This window comes from Geospiza fortis, unplaced genomic scaffold (assembly GCF_000277835.1).
Source record: "Geospiza fortis unplaced genomic scaffold, GeoFor_1.0 scaffold281, whole genome shotgun sequence".
In the NCBI taxonomy this organism is placed as follows: Eukaryota; Metazoa; Chordata; class Aves; order Passeriformes; family Thraupidae; genus Geospiza; species Geospiza fortis.
In genome coordinates, this window is record NW_005054340.1 from 2,257,188 (window position 1) to 2,279,406 (window position 22,219).

The 22,219-nt window shown below is 39.4% G+C and overlaps 1 protein-coding gene across 2 annotated transcripts; it reads left to right on the forward strand.

Moving 5' to 3' along the window:
* The first annotated feature begins 275 nt into the window (after window positions 1-275).
* On the forward strand, window positions 276-11,875 carry OTULIN (OTU deubiquitinase with linear linkage specificity). 2 transcript variants are annotated; one of them, XM_031058267.1, is made up of 7 exons: window positions 276-597; window positions 3,048-3,121; window positions 3,917-4,011; window positions 5,155-5,298; window positions 7,569-7,694; window positions 8,720-8,989; window positions 10,262-11,875. In XM_031058267.1, the coding sequence occupies exons 1-7, from the start codon at window positions 296-298 to the stop codon at window positions 10,454-10,456; spliced, it is 1,206 nt and encodes a 401-aa protein (XP_030914127.1). In that variant the 5' UTR covers window positions 276-295; the 3' UTR covers window positions 10,457-11,875. The 2 variants fall into 2 exon arrangements, with proteins under 2 accessions (XP_030914127.1, XP_030914128.1); XM_031058268.1 differs by lacking the exon at window positions 276-597 and adding an exon at window positions 893-1,189 and having other exon boundaries at window positions 3,052-3,121.
* The last annotated feature ends 10,344 nt before the right edge of the window (window positions 11,876-22,219 follow it).

A 22,219-nucleotide genomic window follows, 5' to 3' on the forward strand; every position in this document is an offset into this window, starting at 1 on the left:
TAGCAGGTGTTTAATCAGACCACTAATTCTTGTGCAGGTTGTGTTTGAGGAACTGGCAGAGCTTAGCCTTGGTAAGAAATGATGGTCAGGGGAGCAAATTAGAAAATAGCTTGGATGCTGTCTTACTTTACCAGACTGTTCTGGATTTTTTTCCCGGTTTTGAATAATTTATTTACCTTCTGAATTCTCAAAATATAATGTAACTCTTAAAATATTGTAATTTTCTTTTGTTCTGGGAGAGAAACTCTTCATATATTTTTTCATTCTTCAAAGCCAGGATAATCTTCAAGGGTGGATGACAGAACCAACTGGCCTTTCTGCAGAAGAGAAAATAGAGAGTGTTCCCACACAGCTGATGAAGCATAGAAGTGAAGTTGGTGTTGCTTCTGAGGAACTTGGCTCAGCAAATGCACCTGCAGACCAGACAGAGCAAACTGTGTCAGAAATAAGACAAGACTGTGTATACAGAAGTAGTGGGAGACTTGAGAAGACAGATATGATTAAATCTCTTGTGATGGATAAGGATGACTCCAGAAATTGTGAGTTATATCTGCCTGGGTCTGGTAATCATTCAGCAGTGGAGTCATCTGAGGAGAGGTAAGGATTAATTAAAAAAATATTAACAATTTTCCTATAGAAAGGGAGGGTACTTTCAGTTCATGAAGGTGAATTTATGATTTTTTTTCCTTGGTATCTTTGGTTCAGGAAAATCCCATTAACTAGTTCAATAATTTAAGTATTTGCATGAAACGTCTTCCACTATTTTTTTCTTTTGTGCATGCATGTTTTCATTTAATCATTCTTTTCCACTCTTATTTTATTTTCACTATATTTTTCAAATATTTATCTGAACATCACTGGGGAAAGGGTTTAGTTCCCACATTATTGTTTCCACAGATTTACTTAACAATTGCTATGCTACAACAGTGTCACAACACACTTTCATCTCTGGAATGACAGTGCCTGTGCAGATGGATTGCACCTCTTGCCTACCTGGATTTCAAAACAACTCTCTTGAAATGCAGTACCTTGTTTACTCTGGATGTTAATCTGTCATGTTCTCAGTCTGTGGCTGCTTCTGTTTTGTCAACTCCCAGAAAGAAGGTGGTTTCATAATATCTGCAGAAGGGACATGACACTGCTTCCTTTACACCAAACTTCCTCTTTCTTGAGTAATCTCACTGCCTTGGTCAGTTGAGCACTTCTTTCTGTATCTTATGCTGAATTTATTCAAGGCTGTGTGGCAGAAGAGCAATTTCCCTGTCCTGACACAATTTCTCTCCCCGTGGGATCCCTTGTAGCAGCAAGTTTCTTCATGCTCAGAGGGGGAGGTTGGTGCTTTATATTTTAGATTCTTGGCTTATACAGAAGATAAGCTAGAGATTGCTGCTGTCACATACCAGGCTGTGTGTTTTTTTTCACAGTGTTTTCAAGGTTATTAAGTATTCTTTAAAGTCTTCACAAACCTTAATGGACTTTAAACTCTGCTGAGAAATTAGGCTTTGTCCAGTATCATAGGGTAACATGAATATGGACTTGAAACAAATATTTCTATGATGTTTCTTCCCACCAGATAATACTGTGTTTGATACCTACTATATCTACTGTTTCTCTTTTAATTAATTATTATTTAATGTTGTTAAAAATGACATTTCATGCAGCTACTTGAACACCTGAGTAAAAACTAAATAAGTTTTGTATGACAGCCCAGTAGATGAGTTTCCTGATATTAACCTACATTGCTCTTTTTACTAAAGATTTTTTGTTCTCAAGGGGGATATACACAGATGGTTTGAGTAAGCTAGTTTGGACATAAAGAAATAGAGCCATCATTTAGTGGTCTGTCCTTTCAAGTTTAATGAAAGTAATCCAGTTACCATCTGGCTACATTAAACTCTTTCTCACAGTCTTCCTAATTGCTTTTCCTCTCTTAGTGATGTAAGATGTGCCTTAATTTCTTCCTAGTCTTTTGGAGGCAGGCTGAGACTTGGGGTGTTCTTGAGGAGTAAATTAGAAGCTACTAATAGTAGTGGGCAGTAAGCAATAACCTTGAAGCCTTTTTCTGTTTATGTACTTTCTTTGAAAAACAGACTTCCAATGTAAACCTCTTTTAGTGCTATGCCTAAATCATACTAATATGGCTGGCAACATATGTTTTTTAGAAGTATTTTAATTGTGAAGCTGTGATTATTTTTTAGAAGTTTACTTGCTAAATGTAATTATATGACAAATGCCTCTCAAGAATGGAATGTGAAATTTGCAGTCAGTTTTTTGAATTTTGTATGGACCTTCATTTTCAGCAGTAATGTTCCCATCCAAGCTGCAGATGCTGGTCTATGCACTATTCTTGTAGGGCATAATCTCCTCTCTCATGGTCATAACTTGACTTCAGAATGTTGTATGGATGCCCAGATGCAGGTACTTGACAATGTACCTTGGCCAAAAAGCCTGCATGATTTGAGGAAGGAATGTTTCTCTGGATTTCAGCTAGCCTGTAAGCTGCAGTTTGGATCATGGTGGAAATTCTCCTTAGACTTAGTAACATTCAAACTAAATGCAGGTAGTTGGCCACTTTTCATTGTATTCTGTCATGTATTCTGCTCACCACAAGGCAGGTTGATCAGTCCCACTGGTGTGTAGATACAAAGCCCTCTTGGGCAATGTGCTCTTAGCTGCGTGTATTATTCAAATGTGCAACAAATAGACATGTTGGCTTCTTTCTTTTGCAGATTTAAACTGTAAAATGTAGAAATACTGTAGAAGGGACTGTAGTATTCACTCAACCACAGACGAGAAATTCAGGCAATGGTTTATTACCAACCTAGTGACTGATACTGGAGGGGAGCAGTTGAGAGGGTTTACTAAACTTTTCTCTATTTTTGAGAGCTAATGTTGGTTCTATGAAAATGGGTAAGATGGAAAGCAAATTGACTTGAAAAAAAAAGGTAGAAAGACTTAAATACTATCCTGAGTTGTAAAAAGGGGAAGAGGTTGAAAAAGAGAGTAAGATTTGTGCTCTTACTTGTATGTGTTGATTTTTATTGCAGCGAGGAGGACATGTATCGTGATGAAGAAGAAATAGAGAGAGAGAAAATACTACTTAGTGAAACAAACTCATCAGGTACAATCAAACTTTGTGTGAAGTTTCAAATACAGTATTGCAACTCTCTGTAGCACTGATGTGTGATGTCCTGACACTCTCTCCTCCAGGGACTTCTGTGCATAGATGTCTGTGTTCAATAGCAGTTACTTGTGAGTGAATCAAAAAAAGATCAATTCTCTGGAAAATTAGTTGCTCTTAATATATCATTCCCTTTGTTTCTGTAGTTACTTTATGAGTGGATGTGAATTCTTTGGAAAGCAGTCACATAGCCTATGTTATGAGTGTTGTGCTTGAAAATTACTCAGTCATCATAGCAGCATCTGTTGCTGGCATGCCTTGATACCCTCAGTACTACCTGGTTTTGGGATGAAAGCTGTTGGGATTCCAAGGGAAAACTGTATCTTTTCTTTCTGGTGATGTTACTGACTTACTGAGAAAGATCAGTCCTCTTTCTCCCTTATAGTCCAGCTGCTGTACAAAGAAGAGAAATTTCTGTCAATATTTTTCTGCTTGCTAAGAAAATGAAGAGTACTTGAGTAATTTCTCCTCTTTGCCAATTAATTTTTGCAGAAGAGAGGAGCAGGGTGTTCCCTGTCTTGTTGAACTACATCATAACTTCGTGTGTAATTTTCAGAACAAGCTGATTTTATCCCCTCCCACAGCAATAATTGTGCAGGTTGTGCTGCCAGTTTCATTTGGCACTGAAGTTAATTTAAAGTGATAGTGTATTTAGAAATTTGATGTGCTTTGTACTTTCTGTTTTCTTTATAATGTTCTGTTGCATGTAACATGTTGCATGTTCTGTTTTGACAGAATACAAATTAAGTGTTTCACCTGAAATGGACATCATGGAGTATTGCAGGAAGGAATGGAGAGGAAATACACCAGCAGCAAAAAGGATGAGAAAGGTAGCAGTTCTATTTTTGTTGAATTCCATTAGGCTCTTGGTTTTTGTCTGCTACATGATTTTCTATGCAGACAGTCTTTTAAGACAGGAAATGCAGTAGCGGTGTTTTACATTGTGAGGTCCTACAAGTGGTTTACAACTGGCAGATGCTTTTCTTCATGCTCATTGCAAATGTGGTTTTAGCAAAGCTACTTGCTGATGATTTAGGGGTTTGATGAATACTGTCCTTAGTTACTGTTTTCAATTGAAGTTTTATGTTTTGCTTATGGACATAAATTGCTGATTTTGTGGACTGTTGAAGTGCAGAGCAGATTACCAAATTTTTGGGTGGAAAGCAGGTAACTGAAAGTAGTGAATTGCATGGGTTTTTAAAAATTTTTCCTGAGATTTTTACCAGTTTTTGAACTATTTTTTTAATAATAATAATCTTGACCTAGAATGGTAGAAAATAAAATTGTTTTGTTGCTTGAGAAATATAGTGCTATGTATGAGTAAACATAAAGATACCTTACGAAAGTCAAAAGCTCCCCATGCTTCCCTGGAGCGATTACTGTGAGACGTATGGACACACAGGACATGGGCCCTTGCCAGGGTAGCTGAGCTGCAGAAGCTGCATTTCATCATCGAGGTTTCTGCTACCACTGTGAGTGTGGGAACAGCAGGGAGGGAACAAATGTGCTGAGGCAAGTGTCAAGATATTTCAGTGTAAACACAAACTTGCCCTGAGGCAGAAACAAACTACATGTGCCATGTTTTGGGTAAGTAGCATCAACTAGTGCTCAAATTTCTTTGAAGCATGACTTGTAGTCTTGTGCGTGTATGTTGGATGTTTTTTGGAAATCTAGGTGAGTTAGCTACCCATATTTCAATGATGTTTATGTCATAAAGCAAATACCTCGAACAGTTATCTATTCGATTTCTTCAGTTTCTTGTTTGTTTTTCAGCAGAACTAATTTTTTTTTTAATTTGTTACCTAAAAGCATTTGAACTTCCAAAAGGGGTAGTGGGTCAAGCTTTTTTTAAAATTTTTTAAATAGCATTAGTATTTGGATGATAATCTTCCAATACCTCTTATATTAACAGTTTGTGACCTTAAAATGTTTTATTAGAGATTTCATGTTGTTTGGATTTTGTGTTTTTCTAGGGATATGAAGCAGTCGCCCAGAAGTTTGCATCTATAAGGAGAATACGAGGTGATAACTATTGTGCTTTCAGAGCAACTCTTTTCCAGGCATTAAGCCAAGCTACCCAGTTACCAAGGTGGCTGCAGAGTGAGGATTTTACTATGGTATGTGTCAAACTGATCTGACAGTAGACTAATACTGGGTCTAACCTATTTGATAATTTTATGATCTCATTTCTCTGTTATATTATGTATATGCTCACTTGTCAGTATCCCCTGAACTGAGAAGTTGTAATGTTCAAGATTATTGTTTGTGCACAGTGATTCTTTTCAACTTGGAATTGAGTCTAGGCGCCCTTGGTCTCCAATTTATAATGGGTATAAATGTTACTGTAGTGCTTACTGGAATATCACTTGTCTGTCTTAATCTTGCTCTCTTGGTTTCTTCTTACTGCCTATAATGTGGCAGTAAAAGATTTTCCACAAGACAGCTGGCGATAACAAAAATACAGACAAATTATTCTAACATTTGCGAAACCCCCAGCTTGTCAAAATTATAATATCTATTCTTGTGTGCCATATATGGTTTCTCTAGAAAGTGGAATAGCAAATTGGATGCTGTAGGCTTTGCAGAATGTGTGTAATTACCCGTGTCTTAAATGTTGCTTAAAATAAGGGTAAGAGCAACTCTAACCTGACATGAAGAACAGTTTTTGTGGAGCACTGATGTATGAGAAGAGCAAGGTATTCCCCTACAAGCAGAAGAATAATATTCCAGAAATTTTCTTGTGTCAACAAAGTCTAATTGAAAGTATTGGTGAATATGGAAAAAACATGTGAGAAGCTGCCTATACAAAAGTGAGGAACTTGAGAAGACTAAGGTTCCAGTTGTCAGGGTGCTGCAGGGAGTGTAAATGGTGAATGTCTGATGCACACCCTGTGTGTAGGGTAGCAGTCCAAGTAGAATCACACTGCCCTTAACACCTTCTTGCATCACTTTAGAGGACAACTGAAAAGTTCTCATTCTGGCCACTGTAATTTTTAAGTAAGCATCTTGTGATTATGTTTTTGTAAGTACTGATGAAATTAGTTCTGTGAGGCGTTTTTACAGCAAGTACATTGCAAAAGGGTGTCCTTTTTGTAAAAAACACATTCTTTCAGCTCTCAACCATTTCCACATTATCAGACTAAAGAACATAGTTTCCCAATGACCCTTTAAAGAGGAAACTTTTTTAAAATTATGTACTTTGAAGTTTTTAATGATGTTATCTTTATTTTTTTTTTGCTACTGGTACATAGAGGAAAATGTCATATAATAATTGGCATTTTTTAAAAAAGGGTGTATACCTATAAAACAAACTGAAATGATAAATTGTTATGGATCAAAGCAGAAGGCACATAAGAGGAATGTGTATACTGACAGCTGGCAGTACAAATATAACAAGTTTTTGGTTTTTATTCTTGTTTTTAATTTCAGATTGTGATTACATGCACATTTGTAGTTATAGAAGTTACTGGCATATAATTTTGGATTGTTTAGTTCTGTGTGCACAGGATGCCAGTCTGGGGTGGGAGAAGATCTGTGCCTCTCTGACGCAGACTTGGTTGCCAGTAAGGAGAGCACATTACTAGTTTGGAGTCCTAATAAGTGAAAGTGGGTTGGTGGTGGCTGATGGCATAAGTGCTGCTCTAGCCAAGTATTTACTCCATTGTAAGACCCAAGTTGCTCTTCCAGTTTTAGCAGTAAAATGGATTAATAGATGGAGGTGAAAACTGGACATGCAACTGCCAGGATGCCCTTCAAGGGAGGTGTAAAAGCTCTGAACTGAACAGATGTGGCACATGAGCAGTAAAAGAGGCAGTTCTAAAGCTAAAACATGATCTGATGCATCAGCAAATTCCCAAGTTGTTTTCTTCTTTAATAAAAAAACCTGTCCCAGAGTGTTTGAACTGTGCTCCTTGAAAAGGAAAGAGATATTTTTTGGTGTGTTCTGGACAAAACAATTTGCAGTCCACCAAGACTTCAGGATGATCTGATTAATGTAATTTTCTCTTCTGTTGGTCCAGGAACACTTTCAAACAAAGTCACCATCATCTGTCTGCTGTTGCAGGAGTGTTTTAATTAAAAAAAAAAACCCAAAAACCTCAAAACAAAATAACAAACAAAAAAGAAGGCATGAGTAACTTGGTGGGTAATTTTTTCAGTGCTTAGATATGGAAATAGTAATAGACCAGTATTCTTCCTGTTACCCACCAAATATTATAAATAGCCACTTGTGCTTGGTTATGGTCCTCTTACTATGATATCTGTTCAGAAGGATATACGAGGTATTGTTTTAAGGTGAAAACTGTTAATAAAAATAAAATATGGAGGTTGGTGGCTTTTCCTTTCCAGACTTTTAACTTAAGCTGCCTTTTCTTCTCTCAACTTCCAGCTTCCTGAAAACTTGCTGAGCAAGTACGACTGGATCAAGCAGTGGCAGCTCAGACAGAAACCTGGCAAGAGGATGGGAGAAATAAGGGATGAAATAAAAGAGTATTTAATACTTCTAAGGCAAAAGGTTGGAAAAGTATTTGTATATTCTTCAGTCACTTGCAGATAAGAAAAGTGAAAAAGACTTTTGAATGTGGAGAATTTAGCATAAGGATGCTTTCATTAGTGAAAGTCCCTTTTCTGTATGTATATTGCAAAAAAGTCAAGTAAAGAATGTCTGTTCAGATATGTGAGAGGCATCTGGTCTTTTATTATTTGCAGTAGCCTGATGCTGGAATTAATTTGCAAGCAGCTCTGCAGAAAACTATTAATTAGACAGATTTCAATGAAAAAAATAATATAACAGAGTAGCCTTCTGCCTCTATTATTTCTTGTATTTATTTGAAGGAATGGTGTATACTGCAGACAAATCCTTTTGCTATCTGGACGAGATTAAGGAAAGAAAAACACAACACTGAAGTAATTTCAAAGGAGTAGTTTTTGTTCCATTCTTATACAATTATTTCAGGTCATAGGAACATGATTGTGCCCTTAAATGTTCATACTATATTACCTAGCCTCATGCTTTCTCTCTTTTGGAACTCTGGAAACTATTAAAAAACTGCAGTTGTTCCTGTCTTACTGTAAATGCAAATTCTCTTTATGAAGGCTTTGAAGAGTATTTGGAATACTGCATTCAGCAGTTTGAGGGTTGGAATGAAATATGCATTTTGCGTAACAGAAATGTAAAGAATATGAAGTATGTAGGCTTTATGGCACAGGAAACAAAAAGGTTATTTATTACCTTAATGTGTACTGTCCCACAACAATATTTGTTCTGCCACCTTGCAGCAATTTCTAGCATCCCTTCCTTTTGCTTTGCTTATCGATCAATTTAAGCAAAATCAGACTAAGCCTAACCTTGATTGGGGTACAGTTGTGGAAATATTCTTGGTTGTTTTTAAAAAGGCACAAAGCCTTTCATAAGTTAAATTCTGAGTGCCTGTCTGAGCATCTGACAATTCACAAGTGACTTTTTGCAGCTCTGGCAGGGTGATGGCTGTTGGTTTGTGTTGTGTGTAATGGTTGGTTTGTTGGTTTTTTTTTTTTTAGTGGAAGAATATAAGTGAAATAAAGGGTCCTCTTGAGAAACAAGAAGCTTGTGATAAATTGTTTAAGAATGAAGAGGAGGAGTACAGTCTTTATGAAGCGCTGAAATTTTTGATGCTTAACACTGCCATTGAATTATACAATGCTGATAAAAGTGGAAAGAGAGTGCCTGTCTTCTCCTGGCTCCTGTTTGCACGGGATACATCCAGCAACCCTTGTCAGTTAATGCAGAATCACTTGAATCATATTGGTCACAGCGGAGGCCTTGAACAAGTAAGGAAAGGTTGTTCTTTAAAGTGTTATTTTCCTGTTTTGGAGTTTTCAGTTTCAAGTGGTTTAAGAAATTTCTCAGCTTTTGTTGGGCTGACTGAAGCACCTGGTCTTTTACTGGGAAGAATATGTTAGAACTGCTTGCTTGTAGTGAGAGTCTGTAAAGGCCCTCCTCTGAAACACCACGTTTTGTCTGATGGCTGGCAGGTAACATTCTTTGGGAATAGGGTTTGCTATTAATAGAACACTCGTATGGATCTCTTTAGTTGTTAGCTTTTTAAAAAATAACACAATAATAATACTCAAATTATGAAGACGATATGTAGCACATACACAGGTGAATTCTGATAAGCTAATGGAAGTTACTGTTTTATACAGGGCATAAATGGTACACGTATTACAAAAAAAGCCTCAAAGCAAAATGAGGAGTAGTTAATGAGCTGAATAGACTGAAAGATTTTGGAAACATCTATTAAAAAAAATCCCATTGAATTCATTACAAGTGGGACACTGCAATGAAGTTCACAACTTAATTGTAGATACTAGAAACATGGAAGTATTATGTTTTGGTTTTGTTTCTTATCTTAAAAATCTGACAACTGCAGAATAGATAAGACAGTTTGCTGTTTCTTTGAAAATAGGTGATTCATTGGTGACTTTTTTGCTGCTCAGTTTATGTTAAGAATATATGTTGCCAGTTTTTTGTGCTGACTATATTTGTTTATTTCAGTAAGATTCTTTGTAAATTGTTATGTAGAACAGGATATGCTTGTCACTGTAGTAGATGAAGTAGAAGCTTTTCACAGCTTCTTTTTCTGCATTTCTTCTCCTGTCAATGGGCTTTGTAAGGGCTTTCCATTTACTTTTATTTGGCTGGAAAGTTTAAAGTACACTGTAAGAGTGAAAGGATCATTGTCTGAAACCTGTTCTTGTCTGGTTTTAAGTGACTTAACAGGATGAACACTGATACAAAAGAATGTCTTTCCTACCTGCTTGCAGCAATAGGGCACTCTGTGTAAAGCAGTTTTTCTTTAGGGTTATTTTACTACTATGCCATTGTGGATTTGAGGACTTTGTTGTTAAATGCATGGTGTCATACAGGGGTATAGTGGAGATGAGAGAATGAATGAGAGATGCTCATGTATAGGACTTCTCGCTTAATAATTTTTGTCTTTGAAAAATTACATCTGATAGGTATTAGTTTAATATTTTTATGAGGAAAATCTTGCAGAAGGCATGTTGAACTTACACCAATATTTGTTGTTTCCAATGTAGGTGGAGATGTTTCTCCTTGCTTATGCTCTGCAGTACACCATCCAAGTGTACCGACTCTATAAGCACAGCACTGATGAGTTCATCACACTTTACCCCAATGACCCGGAGGAGGACTGGCCTGTGGTGACTCTCATAACTGAAGATGACAGACACTATAATATTCCAGTCAGAATGTGCCAAGAGACAATGCTGTGAACAAGTGATTGTTTGGCAGACAAACTTGTGCTGCTTATGGAGGTTTCTCATGCTATTTTGAAACAGGACAAGGACAAAATCCATGTGATTAAATCAACAACTTGAAATCTGTGTTTGGGAAGTTGACATCTGAAATAAAGTATCCAGTAGGTACTATCTTAAGTAGTAAAGGTTTGGCAAGCATGGCTTTCTTTTCCATCAAAAGAAATGGAAGCTTCTGCAGTCCTTTTTTTGAAGGACTTACTCTGAACAGAATTGCCAAAATGATAGATTTATTCATTTTATTTCTTTAAGTGAGGCTCTGTGGTAAGACATGAGCTAACTTTTTGCTCCCCAAAATAATGACAATTGAAATCTCTGGGAAAATAAGGTGGCAGTGTCTTGGCAGATCTTTTCAATAGTGCTTAGAAGCCATTTATATAAAATTGGGTCTCAGGAAGTAATACAATTCTTTTGCAGTTGGAATTTAATGCCTGCCATGGTTTATGCTATAAGAAAGATGTTACTTAAGTTTTCTAATGCTTTGGGGTTTTTTTTTCCTACATAAGTGTCTCTTATTTAGAAGCCAGTTGTCTGTTACACTGAAAATGCTCTTCCCCTTTCAACCCATGGAGAGGGACATGGCAAATTTGATAAGGGAGTATAAAAGTTGTTTGATAGTTGGTCACAAAGTCAAAGACTACATAGAATTCCCACCTAAATTATGACAAGTGATAGAAGGGAGCCACATGCCTGTTAACTTCCATATCTGTTTATATTATTGTTCCTGTACTGTTAATCCTCTCAGGCAACTGCTCTAGAGAACATGAGGATTTTAATTTGTCCAGGGAGTTCAGTAGATGGAAATAAACTTCTGGTGCAGCTTACTCCTCCCAAGAGTGGCGACATCAGAGGTTCTGTTTCTGCTTAGTTATTAATTTTGCTTTAAAACAGAAAGAATACAGAATGTATCAGATGCTGGAAGTGCTGACAAATGTTTAAAAAATAATTAAATAATGAAGCATTCAGCTTTTAGATTCAAGTAGAAGTATGTCCTACAGATGACTTTTGGAGCAAGAGAGTGAACGCTGATTTAACCGAAATGCTGGTCATACACAGGTCATTTAGAAGACCTTCATATTTAAATGGGGTAAGGTTATAAAAACTTTTCATTTGAATATTTTGGAGAAAGTGGCATGCAAAATTCTTCTGTTCTAGTTGAAATTAATTTGTTAACTATTATTGTGGAAGGTAATATACACAATGAAAATGTGTTCTAAAAGTTCTGTTCTAAGAAAAGTTCTAAAATGTGTTTTAAACACATTAATGAGGCCTATCATGTACTGTGTTATATTTGTCATGTTTTTGTTGCCTTCTAAATCAATTAGTTTGTTACTGAAAATTTCTGGGAGCTACAAGGGAATAAAAAACTTAAATTCATCTGGCAGTATTTTATTTCTTGTTTTATGGCCTATACTTTAAAAATTTAATGTTTAAATTTTTGTAATCCACGTTGAAGTTAGTTTGTTCATGAAAGCTGTGAAGTATAGTAAACCTGTGTAAAAGAAGTAATTATTGGCTGCTTGCACATAGGCAGCAAAACCAAGTAATTCTCTGAATTCATGTTATCCAAGAAAAGCTGAAGAGGAGGAAAAATAAATTAACTTTTGCAATTAATAATTCTGATAGAAAAGTTGTAGTTATGATTTAATTAGCTGCAATTATTGAATTGTGGTATATTCTTGAGATTTAACATCTCTTTGGAAAGACATTGTCACATATGTAGAGCAGTGGTTATGAATGTATGACAAAAACCTCTAAAGCAGAGGCTTTTCAGAGGCTGAGTTTGTAGCCCTTAGGGCTGGAAACAATTCACATAATTGGCTTGTATCTTGAACTGGAAAGGTGGGACTGGGCATGAGGTGCTTAAGTCATATGTGTGACAGGAGAAGTTTTTTGCTAAAAGCTTCTCCTGTCACCACCAAGCTTTTATTTTGCCTTTATCCTGTTTCCTAGGAAGTTATAAAGTGTGCCTGGTGCTGCAGCAGGCAATCTCTCCAAGCTCAGGCTGGGTGAGGCTCGGAGAAGCCTCAGGATGGTGTCGTGTGGGAGCTCCCCAACACCTGGTGTGCTTGGTTCAGGACCGTGCCTTTATTCAGACAGCTGAGCCCAAGCTCGGCCATCTCTGGCAAAGTGCATTTCTGTGTGACAGTGACAGCCCTCTCATCCAGATCTAGTGAAGGAGGCTGGAGAGCAGTGTGGGAGCTCCTGTCTCACCTGGATGGCGGATGTGGTCAGGGAACTGGGTAGATGTGAGGGAAGTGGGGAGAGGGAGCTCTTGCACTGTGTATGGAGTGCAGGGCTCAACTTGTCATCTTGCGTCCCTGGTGTATAAATAGTGTTGGTTGTGCAGCTCCTGCATCTTGTTTTCTTCTGGACATAATTGCCATTTGTTTTCCCACTATGCTTGCTGGCAGGACAGGACCAAGAATGTCTGAAGGTGGCCAAATGTTCTTCATGAATGCTCCCTTTTTTGCTTAATGCTGGAAGATGACAGGAGCCGTGTTCTCAAGCTGGCTGCAATGAATATTTGTGCTATGACATCGACTAATGTGCTCCAAGCCAGACACATTCAAAGAATATGTCCATTTATGAATTTCTTGAGGAGTACTTCAGGCTCTCAGAAATGGAAAAGAAATGTTATTAATTCCACAGAGCTGAAAGTGAAGCAGGAATTTCAGCATGGTAGAAGCCTCCCAAAGAAGGCATCTCTCTAGTCCCCTTTCCCCAGAGCGCTCATTTCTGCCTGGGTGCTGATGAAATTCTCTTACTTCTATTCACAGCTCCAGTGTAACTCATTGGGATGGCAAAAAAGCCACCCTGAAATGTACTGAGCCATTGAAGAACCTGGTCAGTACTGACTAAAGATTGGTTTATCAGGGATGTTGGGAGGATACTTTGGTGTGCTGAGGAAGGAGGGACACACTGAATGTGATCACCAGGTGTCTCCTCTAGGGGACAGTTTGCCCAATTTGCTCCTTTTTGTAATTGTGGGGTTTGGGGTGGTGTTTTTATACAAGGTCTTTTCAGGATACATTTTCTTCAGGCTGTTGCAGCTGTCAGTGCTGCAGGGGCTGTAGTAGGTGGCCTCTACATGTGCTCTTCAGTGTCAGGCTTTCAGTCTGAAAAAGATTTCTTTAAATTGAAAAAACCCCAAACCTTCATCTTATTGAAATTATGTTTTCATATAGGCTGAACACAGTGGGTACTTTCCTACCTCCCCATCTCTTACCTTTCTAGAATCAGATACTTCTGTAGCCGCTTGTGGCTTCCTGGGATGGGACAGAATTCAGACGCTGCCCTTGTTACATAATCTAAGATGTATGGTGCTCTTGTGCCTCATATATCTTCGATTAAAAAGAAAAAAGAAAAAGAGAAGAAAAAAAAGACAAAAAAAAGAAAAAACCCAGCTACAATAATTATGAAACAAGTACCCTCCCTCTGAAACAGTCTTACGGTGCTTCACAGACCTTTCACTGCAGATGTTCACCTCTGGCCCGCAGCTGCCCCTGGCTCGCAGTGGTCTTGTAGGTGAGCCCAGGAGCCCCTCACTCGGTCCCGCACCGCCGCAGGGCAAGCCCACCCTCCCTTCCCGGTCTGTCACCAGGTGTCCCTGCAGGCCAGGGGACAGCCCAGCTGGTGGCACCCGCAGCCCTTCCTTGCCGAGGCACAGCCAGGGCTTCTGCTGGCTTGTCACTTCACCGTGGTGCTCCCGCAAACGCAGAGCACGGTGCTGATACACAAACACCGACCGTGAGGAAACATAGTATGTCCAAAATGCTTTGCCTTGTGACCTAGTGATTTAGTGATCTTTGCCTTGTGATCCAGTGATCTCAAAAGACACGGGTTTAGCAGCATCAGCCTGAGAGACCTGCATGACAGGGTATATAAGCTGAAGTTCTTAGTGTATAGGTAGGTGAAAGACATTTTGAAGACATGTGGATTGCTGTGAAATGAAGTGATAAGAAACTTGAGATTTTTCATGCCTTTACATTTTTAGCTTTTTGAATATCAAGTAGTTCATCTGCTTTACACCTAGAATAAGAATCTGCTAGTAGGAGTTGAAATTTGTAGCAAGCCCTCTCTTTGGCTGCTGGGTATCTGTTTTTTTTTATGCATTCATCCAAACCTTCATGTGATGTATTGAGGCATGTGAGTCTTCACCGTCAGAATCACTCTGTGACGGTGAATCCTGAGCAGTGGTTCTGAGATAACCTATTCCTGCTTCACAAATGTGAGGCTTCATAGTGTCAAAAATAATGTATGGTGAGAAATGGTGGGTTGGATTCTCACGTTGTCTGAGAGTAAATGAAATAACTTTTAAGATGTAGAAACCTGTTAGTTTCCAACTGCAGTTGAAGGTGCACAAAGCATAATTTATTTTTACTGTCCTTATTATAAAGGGGAAAAAAACCAGTTGTGGCTGAGATACTTACAAAGATTTAAAGTACCTTGAAAAACAGAATATTCTTGCCTGTACTGCTGTTAATGAGATGATAAAAATTATTTCTAGGTGAAAGACATACTCAGTGTAAAACTGAATAGGCTATATATTTAGAGATGGACCACTTGCTGAACTATTACTGTTGTCATTACTGTTTCTGAGTGTCTTCTGCATCTTCTGCAAGAAATTTTTTGCTCTTGTATAAAGGGTATGAGAAATAATAAATTACATTGAGCAAGGAGAATGTCCAGGATGGGGCATAAACCTGCAAAATGTGTCCAATTCACTCAAGATCTTTCCAGGCTCTCTACTTTGAATATATTTTTTTTTCAGTATTGCATAACATTTTGGCCTTTGTTTTATACAGAAGACCTGGTGTTTTGCTCAAGGAGTGGTTCTGCAGAGCTGAAAGCAAGAGCTTGGGTGAGACCCTGCTTCTTGCCCCTCCTAGGCAGGGTCATCTCCTGCTGCCAAACTTCAGCTTCTGTGCCAGTGAACTGCAACATGAGTGCTCTTGCATTCTGGAGGATTGTGCTCCTTTGGGGAAGCTATCAAGTAGCAGTTTAGAGCAGTTTCTGTTCTCTCACCTGAGCATGTCTTTTGAGTTTATATTCAAAAGGGAGACAGAAGAGCCAATAAAATTTCTTCACAGGGGTCATTGTCAAGCTTGGCCAATGGGATTGAAAACACAGAGGAAAGGGAGGATTTACAACTAAACCAAATTTCACCAAATTTCAGTGAGTTAATAGTTTATTTCCCTTGTTTAAATAGCACTTGCACAGTGGCAGGACAAGCTGTCTCCTGTGAGCCTCAGACTCTCATCTTCCATTCAGGCTCCCTAAGATCTTCTCCAGCAAACACCCACTCAGAGCATCACTGGCCTCCTGCACCTCCTGCAGATATTACCCCAGGGAATGGCACATGACTCTTGTGTACTAGCTTTTAGTATCTAATATTAGCATTGCTTTTAGACAACCAAGTGGTTCCACAGTGTTCATTTACAGATGAGCCCTCTTTAGAGCTCCCTTTGTTCAGATGTTCTGGATTTTGTCTCATCAAACGTATATTGCAAACATAAAACCTCTTTTAATTACACAAAATAGTGCATTCTAGAAGGTAGTAGGTAGCTGAAAATATTATTAAAAAAAAAAAGGAAGAGGAAAAATGAACTGGAGCAGTGCTTAGGGGTGTTTAAAGCAAATCTGTGAAAGCTTCAACAATCACCTTGTTTGTAAGGCACGAGGTATGAAAGGTCCAGATATCAATATAATCCCAACACCCCATCTCATGGATGATCATTCTGGTGTGCCTGCCTTCCCAGAAATATGTAAAACAACAGCGTGGAAAATTCAAAGGAAATAATGGTGTGAAGTTTCTTTTGAGGAGCTAGGAGAGAAGGTGTAAGATCTGCAGTAGGGAAGGCATCCTGTTGCACTGCTGGGACTGTTATCATCGGTAGGGCTTGCCACCAAGACCCCTGGTTCTTTAAAGAAATGCTGCACTGGAGGATGTGGGAATTTACCACCTGTGTATGGCAGGTGGGCTCAGCACAGAGCAATCCATTCTGGCTGTGAGTTTGGGAGCACTGACTCCAGCTGCCAGGAAAACGTCTGCTCACGAGATACAGTTTTTATGTCACCTAGAGGCAGGAGGCCCATTTCTCACAGCTGCAGAACAGCCAGTGTAGAGAGTTTATAACTGATGCTTGGCTTTCTCCTGGGTTGTCAAGCAGCACTCAGGCTTTGGTTTTCCTCCCTGTGGGTCTCCATGCATGTTGCAGGCACTGGGAGAGTGTTTGCTGTGGTCAACCAACACATCCTCATTCAGAAGTGTCATTTACAGGCAATGGTAAGGCTTCTGCTCCCTTAGTGCCACACCTCTGTTAGTGTCAGCACTTCACCTGTCTGTGGTAAGAAGCCTTTTCCTTGGCACAGGATAGGTCTTCCCCCAGCAGCACAGATGCTCTAGACCTCCAGCAGAGCTGCATTCTGCCACTTTGTCACTGAGTTTTGGACACAAAAGTAAATGCTGTGCAGAAACATCCACAACTGGGAGGGTTTCTGTCTGGAATTGGGCACTTTCTCATCTGAGGTCTGTGCATGCCCTTTGGGGGAACAAAATGGATTATATTTCAATATACATCATTAATGGAAGAGCTAATTGTCATCATTACTGATGGAGGTCAGAAGAGGGGCTGCTGATGGGTCTGAGAGAGAGGAGACTACAAGACTACAAGCTAAGAAAGTGAAGCAATAATGCTATTTGCCCTCACACTGCATGTCTTACTTTTTCCCTGCTTTAGATCAGGCCCTAACTTTCTTAGGAAGAGTGAAATAAAGCCTACAAAGTCACTGAAAGAGAAAGCCTCATTTGAGAAATGTCAAACTGGCCACCATGTGACTCTGTTTGTGCTGTTTGGCCTTGCTCAGTCTGCTCAAGAGGAAGCAGAGTGGCAGCAATTCTCAAAGCTGTTTCCAAACAGGCTCTGGCCTTCCGAGCCATGGGATGTTTGCTCCCTTGGCCTGGCCTCAAGGGAGCAGCACAAGGGCAGTATCTTTTTCTGAGCCCTATCCAAACTCTCTTTTCTTTTCCTATTTATTTTTTAGCATGGCCTCCTGCCAGGGCAGTGCTCTGGGCAGGGAGAGCTCGGGAAGGTCAGGGACCACTCTGTGCATGGGACAGCCGTGCCAGGAGGTGCCAGCAGCCAGTGAGCCCGTGCCTGGGAGTGAGGCAGAGACAGATCATTTGCTGGGGTAGATACTCTGATCGTGTCCTCTGCTCTGCTCAGCCTCCTGCTCTCAGACAGGAATGTGACTAGACATAAGCCAATCCTCTCTGCAGGCATGACTGGAGAGTGGGATGGGGGAGCTGGACATGGTGAGGGCCAGTTCAGGGCTCTCTGAATGTCCCCTGGACAGCCCTGCACCAAGGTCCAGGAGAAACAGAACTGTAGTTCCCAGCCCTTCACAGATGCCAGGGGCATGAGAGGGTGGTCATGGAGCCCCTAAGGGAGGAGACAAGAAGAAACAGGCAGGAACTGAAGGGCTGAAAAGGTGCAGGAAACCCTAAGGCTGGATCTCTGCTGTGGGCCAGTGTGAGGAGAACAAGGGGTCATGGGAAAAGTCTTACCATGGTACCTCTCCAAGACCATTTTAAAACCAGTGGCTGCTCAAGTGTCAAAACACTAAAAGCCAGTCTTCTCACTGGCTCTGAGTGGCTCACATTTGGTCATTCGGGAATACTCAAGGAATGTGAAAAAAATAAAAAAAAAAGCCAATTTTGATTAAGAATGCTTTTGCAGCTTCATAAGGACAGCTTCGGTGACCAGCCAGATGGATGAGTCTTCTCCTGACACTTGAGTTTGCCTCGGCCTGATGAGAATAATGCTCTCCCTTTAAATACTAAGGGTCTGTTTAACAGAAATGACAAAAGTATTTGATTTTGGTATTGAAAAAGTATTCTGACCATGGTATTTCCATATCAACCACACTTGGAGGCTTTGTAGAAATAAAGAGCTTTTCTTGCATCATTTTATGGATACCTTTGGATTTCATTAACTTCAAGTTAAGACCTTGCAGTTGGCAGCATCATGCTTGTAATTCAAAACCAATTTGAGTGTTGGATTAATTTCTCACCAGGAGGTACATTTTGCTTGTTCTAAATGAGAAGAGCATTTTAGACCATGTCAGATGATCAGATTTAATAAAACAGAAGAAATCAGAATCATGAATCATATGCAAACTGTTAGAACTTTAATTAAAGTAATTAGAATATGAAAGTTATCAGACAATATTGGAGCACAGATCCCCCTCAAAGAAAGCATGGATAGTTCTTTTTAACAATGCAAAAACGTACATCTATGTTAAATACATAAACAGCACTCAATTTTAATGCAACATACACTTTTATACTTCTGACCTTAGCAGCCATTTTAAAAATGTACAAAGTTTTAACCTTCATTTTTGTTTAAAGGAACCCCACATGTTCAAAGCAAAGCACAGCAGTCATTAAAAAAACATACCAGCAGCTTTAGCATGTGTACAAATTACAGAAAGCAACATTTATTTTGAGATAAACTAACTGGAATTCTACAAGTATGATAGAAAATGATGCATGAGGTAACATTTCATTTAAAATCTAGGATCCCTGTACTGTAGTTCCAAACAGTGTTCTGGCTTGACAGCTACAGTCCTTGCAAAATTGACTTGTTTAAGTAGTTGAGGATGGCTATTAGGCACACTGCTTTCATATAGACAGCTTTATCCTAAGAAAGAATCTGATGTTGATGCTGAAAGATATTCTGAAAGAAATTAAAACCCACTGATACCTCTCAGGTGAAATATGTATTTGCCTAGTTCTCAGATTTACCTTCAAATTATAGGAACCAACTGAAAAATGGGGCCTTTTCTCTACAGAATTATGTTGATAGGGAATTGACCCTAATCTCAGGACAACTTTGGCCAAGTGTGGCTAGCTACTGCTTTTGCCTCTTTCAGCACTGTTAGCCTGCTGAGAACAGATGTTGTCCTGCAGAATAATCCATGGTCAGAGGGCCAGGCTAGGAAGAGATGAGGCTCCCAAACTTTCTTTCCCCTCTTTCCTGAGCAAGAGTCTTTAGATTTTGGGTTGCCTTTTTTTGGGATACTGCTTCCAGACACTACTTCTCACTCTCAATTCCAAAAGTATTTCTATAAAACTAAAAACAAGTCAATTTTAGAGAACCCAAAGGCACAATTAGAACATGCAAAGATGAATTCAGTATTTTTAGGCATTTCTGTGACACTGTTCCCTGTAGTATCCAAGCATCTTTCACCAGCATTAGTGAATGTTGTCCTTATAGCACCCCTCTGAGACCCCTTGGAGAGCCCTCTGTGCTTGTAGTATCATCTTACAAGTGGTGCAGTCTGACCTTGCATGATGTGGCCAAAGCTATCTTTGCTCAGAAACTGCATCAGAACTGAGACTTCCTGGCAGTTACCCAGGGAGCTACATGCTTTAGTTCTCCTCCATGATGGCTTCCTGCTGGGACGACAAAACAGTTCTCAGCTGCTTTAGGTTCTGCTCAACGCTGGTAGTTTCCTTCTAGACTGACCTTGTGGCTGGCCCTGCTCAAGGTGCAAAGTTGGACAGAGCGGGCTGTGTGGCTTCTCCACTGCAGTTTGCTCTCTGCTGAGCTCATAGCACTACAAAGTTTGTGTTTCTCTAGTAACTGGGATCTACTAAGATGCCCAGTAACCTTTAACTGCCAGAGAAGCTTTCACTAAAGATGATAAATGAAGGGTTTCTTGCTCTTGCCCTCCAGTATGGTCCTTGCAGGGTAACACAGTGCAGGGTGCTTGCAAAAGACACTTCAGCTCATTCATTAGCAGCTTATCCTTCTGTCCACATGCACACACTCAGTCCTCTGCACTCACATGTGCTCCTCCTCAGGCACTCTCAGAAGCTTTCTGTCTCATGTAGGGCAAACAAGTCTTTTTCAAAGGCAATGCTGCTGAGCTGTGCTGCCCAAACCCCATGAAATGCATTTCAGCCATTCCACCAGAGAGAGCCAAGTCCACTTTGAATTTCTGTGGCCTGTGGTGATAAAATGCCCTGTCAAACAGCACAGGCAGCACAGGGGGCTTTGACACTACTTGCAATCCCAAATTCAAGTCTCTTATCACAAACCTTCCATAGGTGTTTGGCTTCACAAAACTAAGGCAGAGGCAGTAACACCACAAAATAACCTAAATTATCTAAAATAAGGGGGCAGATAGAGCAATGTTCTGAAAGATTAAAATATGACATTATTTGAGCTTGATTGCCTCTATGATAGTGGGAGCTGTTTCTGCCATTTGAAACACAAGTTAAGCCTTGCATCCTGTGCATTTGCTTTTTTAAAATATACAAAGATATTGCAAATAATTTTATTAAACCAAGTGAAAAACTTGCTGATGGTAATAAGCAAGGAAATGTCATCTACAAAAATAGGTATCTTTAACTTTTTTCGAGATTTTGCTTTTGCAGTTTTGTGGTGCCTGCAAACTTGGTGGATAAAATCAGTTGATCTAAGTAACCAGTTAATTTATTGCCTGCAGCCTTCCAATTGTTTCATTACAGATTAGGAGGGATTTTTTGTTCATCGTAATAGGCACAAAAGCAGAGTTACATTTGCTTTGGAGAGCAAACTACAAAGTTCAGCAATGAATGTTAGTTCCAGGCTCTGTTTTCTGCATGTGCACATACACCTTACTTGCCACCTAGGCAGTAATTTTCCTTAAAAGTTAATGAAATTAATTTTTTTTTCAGTTCTGCAATTTTTTCTTTCCATTTATGTTGTGGGTTTTTTAATGAATTATGGATAAAGCTGCTGTTCCAGTTTTTACATCCATTCCTAAGAGGGGATTGATATGCTCTCATTTACAGGCAGGCCAAGCCATTCTATTACATAAATGTAAGTATTTACTTTGCATTACCTTGATTACAAAGGGGAGTTATGGGAAAGGGTAGCTTTTTTTAAAATGCTGAATGATGCACATGAAGAGAGGTGGGAGGAGCAGGTAATTAGTGCAATTGCTTGCTGTTTCCAGGCAGTTTTGCTTAGAGAGTTAATGGGAGAAGTGCAGTACAGTACTCAAATACTTTATCTGCAGATACAATAGCTTATTTTTGCTTTGCTCTCGTTGTGGGCTCCCAGAGGGTGGGAGGGTGCTGTAAAGCTGGCTCTGCAATACCAAAGTTTTGTCATCAGCAAAAGAATCTGTGCAGCTCAACATTTTTGCTCACATATCTGCACTGTAGGCCCCTGTTAGGCACTGTCTCTCACTCCTGAACTAAAAGCCTAAAAAAAGACAAGCAATCTTAAGTCCTTTAAGATGAAGGGACCTCTCTAGGTTCCTGGTTGACTCAGAGAACAATTTAGGTTGTAAGGGGATTGCAGGCAGTTTTCTTGTAAGTACCCCTCCATTCAAAGCATGGCCACCTTTGATACTGGACCAGGCTGCTCATGTCCAGATGAATTTTAAACCTAATGGATTACCCCTGTTAATCAGACTTTTCAATTCATTATACATTCAGTTGTGAAATACACAAAACCTGCATGTCTCAAACTATTCTGTGCTGCTCTGGGGATGCACTGCTAACTTTGCTGGAATAGTCTGGGTAAAGGTTTTCACTAGGAAGTCACAAGGTAGCTGGTGTTAAGAAATTAACTTGAATTAACTCAATTCTTGATTTTAGCTAAAGATTCCCCCCAATTCCTTCTACTTTTTGACTCTCTTTTCCAGCTTAGCAAGTGTGAA